The sequence below is a fragment of the Triticum dicoccoides genome, chromosome 2A, assembly GCF_002162155.2.
Source record: "Triticum dicoccoides isolate Atlit2015 ecotype Zavitan chromosome 2A, WEW_v2.0, whole genome shotgun sequence".
Classification (NCBI taxonomy): domain Eukaryota; kingdom Viridiplantae; phylum Streptophyta; class Magnoliopsida; order Poales; family Poaceae; genus Triticum; species Triticum dicoccoides.
Window position 1 is genome coordinate 76,506,679 of NC_041382.1, and position 5,610 is coordinate 76,512,288.

General features: G+C 48.2%; 1 protein-coding gene across 1 annotated transcript; it reads left to right on the forward strand.

Moving 5' to 3' along the window:
- The first annotated feature begins 425 nt into the window (after positions 1 to 425).
- LOC119359000 (zinc finger CCCH domain-containing protein 10-like) lies at positions 426 to 1,967 on the forward strand. Its single transcript, XM_037625364.1, has one exon. The coding sequence runs from the start codon at positions 735 to 737 to the stop codon at positions 1,620 to 1,622; it is 888 nt and encodes a 295-aa protein (XP_037481261.1). The 5' UTR covers positions 426 to 734; the 3' UTR covers positions 1,623 to 1,967.
- Positions 1,968 to 5,610: the final 3,643 nt, after the last annotated feature.

The following is a 5,610-nucleotide window of genomic DNA, read 5'->3' on the forward strand; positions in this document are numbered from 1 at the left end:
AGCCCAAAGGTGTTATTTATGGGGTTAGACAAAACGACTCGTGTAGGCACACAAACACCCCCTCGCTCGAGATGGCCCACCATACCAAGGGATACATGAACACCCACCGTCTGCACAACTCATCTTATCACATTAGTATCGGACAAATAGCTCCTCCCTCGCATCACGAAACAAGATAGATAATATCCTAGACCCTCACACAAAGTCTCTTTTCCAAGGGGAGGAAGGGTCCAGAATCTAGTTGTTAGTTAGGGAGCCTTGCTAGAGACTCAATGTCCAAACACCCACACGTCTTCATTATCTTTACAGCAAAAATAAATGGGTATGAGACAAAACAGCCGACTCACCTAATGCCTAGCACCGCACCCCCTAGAACAATATATACCCACAGTCGGATAGACGCAGATCACATCTCTCCATACATCGCAACCATGCATGGTTTGTAGAACAAATCATCCCCCATCCTCAGCATTCATTCACAGCCTTGGCTTAGCTACATATATTTCTTAGATATCTTAGTCTAAACCATCCCATCCTCAACATTATTTCACAACCATGGCCTAGCTACAAATAATCTCGAGAGTTTTTGGTCCAAATCATCCCCCATATCCTCAGAAAAATTCAGAACCATGGCCTAGCTACTATCATGTCCATAAGTTTCTAGTTTTTAATTAGTATTGTTAATCTGTTGGAGAGTTTGCCGTGTTTGATCAAGGAGATCGAGGAGGACGGCCATGGAACTGGACATGTATAACATGGTGGTGCAGGCGGACGGCAGCGTCACATACCAGCTGACCGATCCAACAACGTGGGGCGCATGGGCACACGAGGGGCATCGGCTGTGGGCGTCCATGTCGGAGGACTTCTGGCTGTACGAGTACAAGGTGCGACGGTGCCCGCAGCCGTACAGTCATGACTGGACGGCATGCCCATACGCGCACAAGGGCGAGCGTGCCCGCCGCCGTGACCCGCGCCGCTTCAACTACGTCGCCATCTCCTGCCCGGAGTATCGCGCCAATGCGCACGCGCACGCGCAGCTCGGGCTCACCGGCGCTGGTCACCCGCCGCCGACCTGCGCGCGCGGGCTCAGGTGCCGCTACGCGCACGGCGTCTTCGAGTTGTGGCTGCACCCGACCCGGTTCCGCACGCGCAAGTGCGAGGCAGGCACTCGCTGCCAACGCCGGATCTGCTTCTTCGCGCACTTCACCCGCGAGCTCAGGGGCGAGGACCCGGTCGCCGCGTTCGCTGCCGCCGCGGTGCCGCCTTCGCCCTTCGCCATGCCGCGGACGCCGCCCCGCATCTTCCAACGCACTCCATCCACTCCTGTGACGCGTCCGCAGGTTGTTTCAACTCCACAGCTGTTCGATGACCTCACCCTGCAGGCCACTCCAAACAGGCTTCGCATGCTGAGCCTATATTCTGCCATCACCGGGGACGATGTTTTCTCCTCCCCGGTCGCCACCGCCTCCGCCGTCGCCACTGCTGCCACCACCATGTCGACCCTCAGGGCGCCCTTACCGGCAAACGAGGAGGACACTAAATCCGTCCACTACGCGGATGACGAAGACTCCCTGCTAAACGACTACCCGCACCGAGATCTTATCATGGACTTTATGCGCTAGGTATCCGAGGTATGACAATGAATTAATCTCTAGCCGTCCGGCCAGGTCGATCCTGGAGCTAGTGTCACCGCACGCGTGACGACTGCGGCAGCGCATGCATGCGTGCCTGCTGTGTCTGCGTGTGCATGATTCTTGTTACATATTTATAGGTTGCATGTCGTGTATGGGTGCCAAGTGGCGGTGGTCAGTCCTAAAAAACGTGTCTATATGTGTATAGCGTTCCTGGTCATAAATAAGTGTCGTCTCTATGGGGAGATATATATCTGATGGAGATGTACAATGCCATTGTTAATTATTATGTTGTTATATTGTTGTTTTATCAGTCGGGTAAATGTGTAATGTTTCCTTAAGCGCATATATATGGTTTTCTGAACTCAATGTCTCCTTGGTTCTTTTTTATTTTGTTTGATATAAGAGAGGTGTACTTTTTTATCTGCAGCAAGAATAGTATGATGTTCAAAACGTGATTCGTACATTCCGCTTTGTTTGGTAGTGCTACGGATATAAGGAGCATGTATATGTTTGAGTGTTGTTATATAGTATTTCTATAGGAAAAAGGCCGACATGTCATAGTAACCACAATAAATAAAGACGAAAGAGGTTGGATTTGTTTGTTCGTGGAAATACAGCTCATAGCTCATTTTCTATGCGGTGAAATAAATTCTCCGACCCGGTCTGATAAATCATCAAGAATAAATAGGAAACCTTGGTTTCATGTAGCTGCAAGCCAAAACCATTAAATACCACCTCAAACGTGGAAACGCCTAGGCCGAGATTTCCATATGAATAATCGAGGCCAAACAAAATCTCTCTCATGCCATACCTAACGCGACAGATGAAAATTTGTAATATCAGTTGCCTATAGAAACCATGTCTCTCCAGATGCTAAATCTAGTACTCCCTCCGTCTCAAAATATAAGAACGTTTTTAACACTATCCTAGTATCAAAAACGTTCTTATATTCTGAGACAGAGGAAGTACCATTGAATTTCTTTGAAATTCCGTGTCACCCCCAAATAGCAACATGCTCAATCCGTCTCTATTTGTCAACTGTAACCAAAGGATAGAGCTACCAATGTACTACTATTTGCCCTTTTAGTGACTATCCTATAACCAATTTCCTATTCTTCCCTCTAATGGCTGCCGTTACACCTTCCTACCATAACACGTATGTTGCCCATCCTTCTCCACTCTTTCACAACATCATCTCTGTAAGGCAACAGTGTTGTAGCAGGACGCACAAATGCAGAACCTTGAGAGGAGGGAACACCCTAGCGAGGCCAGGAGTCACGAGAAAAAGGCCCGGCCACGATCCCTCTCTTTTTAGATAAAAGGCCATAGCCCGACTTTATAGATAAAGTCACCAGGCAGAGTTAACATAGACCCAAAAGGCCAGCACGAGAACACAGAGTATCAACCTAGATAACACAGGGGGAAGTCTAAGTACATGGCTCCCAGGCAAGTACACGGCACGCTGGCCGGAGGAAGGAAAGATAACGAAGCAGAACAGCAACGCCTACGAGCCTGCTTGGACTGGAGAGATGGAGATAGCAGAATTTCGGATCTTGGCCAACATGGCGTCGAAAGCATCCCTGTCCTCCTCCTTAGTCAATAATCTGCACTGCTGCAGGAATATACAAGTCTTAAATAAGCAATCAGCAGGCTTAGCAGGGAAAACATGTTCGATAGTAAATTTATTCCTTGTCGTCCACAAGGACCAGCACATGGCAGCGAAGCCGACCCAAAACAGTCTCCTCTGGGCCCCAACCAAGGAGTTGGCCAAGATGCGCAAGTCAGCGAAGGAGGTCGGAGCCCAGGAAACATGCATCCAGGATCTGATGCAACACCAAAACAACTTAGCCAAAACACAGTTGAACAAAATATAAGGCGTGTCTTCTCTCATACCACAAAGCGCACAACAATCAGAGCCCGGACCATTACGTTTGCGAATTTGGTCACCCGTAGGCAGACGCCCACGAGAGGCTTGCCAGAGGAAAACCTTAATCTTAGGAGGAATGTGAGCCCTCCAAATCCACTTAAATTTGGAGGTGATGGACCCAGCAATGAGCTTGCTATAAAGGGATTTAACCGAGAAACGAGCTGAGGGAGAGTGGGGCCAAACAACCGTGTCTTCCTCCTCCGAGAGCGAAGGGAAGAGGGCAGCAAGGCGCTGCCAGTCTTCCAACTCTTCGGGAGAAAGAGAACGACGCAGATGCAGGTCCCAATTATTCGACGCAAGCTCAAAGATTGAGATCTCAGGGTCCGGGCAATAAGAAAAGAGAACAGGAAAGGTAGAGGCCAACGAGGAGGATCTGCACCACCAATCAAGCGAGAACCTGGTGGACTTACCATTGCGAACAACAAACTTGACAAGGCCTTGAAAAATAGGCCGGAGTTTAACAAGATCATGCCAGAACTAAGATGCCCCCGAGGCGCGGGCAAACATAGGACTAGTAGAGGGAAAGTACTTCGCTTTGAGGATGCTGAACCAAAGGGGCTTGTCCTGGGGGATGTTCATGATCTTCCACCACCATTTGATGATCAGACATTTGTTCATAACAAGAGTTTTAATGATGCCCAGCCCCCCAAGGCTTTTAGGCTTACAAATGAGATCCCATTTGACCAAACGATACTTGCGCTTGTTATCAGTCGCATTCCAATAAAAGGCCCCTCTATGTTTGTCAAAGCCAGCATGGGTGCCCATCGAGAGGAGGTAGAATCCCATCAAGAACATCGGGAGAGAAGAGAGACAAGCGTTAATCAAGGCCACTTTGCCCGCCTGAGTGTTGTATCTGCCCCTCCAGGGCATAACACGATTACCAACCTTGGCCACCGCAGGAGCAAAGTCTTTAGCATAAAGCTTGTCAGATGTAATAGGCAGACCCAAATACTTGATAGGGAAAGATCCAAGAGAGCAATTAAGTAAGTGAGCCACCCTTAAGGCCTCGGTGCCCGTAACACCAGTGACAATAACTTCGCTTTTAGAAAAGTTAATCTTAACCCCGAGAGAGCCTCGAAACAGAGGAGAAGAAATTTGAGGTGGGCGATGCAATGATCATTCAATTCCACCAAGATGATAGTGTTGTCTGCGTACTGAAGGTGCGTGATACCTTCCGGAATGAGATGAGAACTAACAGGAGAGATATGGCCGGCCTCCGCAGCTCTAGATAGGATGTTAGAAAGGGCGTCCGCAACAAAGTTAAAGAGGATGGGCGAGGCCAGGTCGCCTTGCCGAAGACCTCTAGAGTTCTTAAAGAAGTTACTAACTTTCCCATTAACGTTAATAGCAGTATGACCCCCCATGACCAACTGCATGATACGGTGAACTACCCCACTCTCAAAGCCTTTTGCCAGAAGGACTTGATTAAGGAAGCCCCAACTTACCGAATCATAGGCCTTTTCAAAATCTAATTTAAGAATTACTGCCTTGCTCCCAGATTTATGAATATCATGGATGATTTCGTGAAGACAAAGAACCCCATCCAGGATGAAGCGACCCTTGATAAAAGCTGAATGAGTAGGGGAAAGGGTTTGATGAGCCACCGGGGTAAGGCGAGTAGCCAGACATTTGGCAGTAAACTTGGCAAAATTATTAATGAGCGCAATAGGTCTAAACTGAGATATTAAATCAGCACCCTTAATCTTAGGGATGAGAGAGATAACCGCATAATTGAGCCTGGAAATATCTACTGTCCCCAGACAATAGCCTTGAATGACTTCACAAATAAGGTCTTTAAGAATAGGCCAGAATTTTTTAAAGAAGGGGATAGAAAAACCATCCGGGCCAGAGGCAGAGTTAGGATTCACTTTATTAATCGCTAAGAAGATCTCCTCTTCAGAGTAGGGGATCATCAGATCTGAGTTTTCTTCTGAGGAAACCAAGACCCCCTGGTCCCAGAAGTTAGATGATAACCTGAACCCCTGGTCAGGTTTGGCAGAAAGGAGGGAAGAAAAGAAAGTGACCACATGGTTAAGGATGGCGCCTTGG

What these genes read in the sequence shown, in the direction of transcription:
- LOC119359000 (XM_037625364.1), top strand. Translation starts at nt 735, where the DNA reads ATGGAACTGGACATGTATAACATGGTGGTGCAGGCGGACGGCAGCGTC.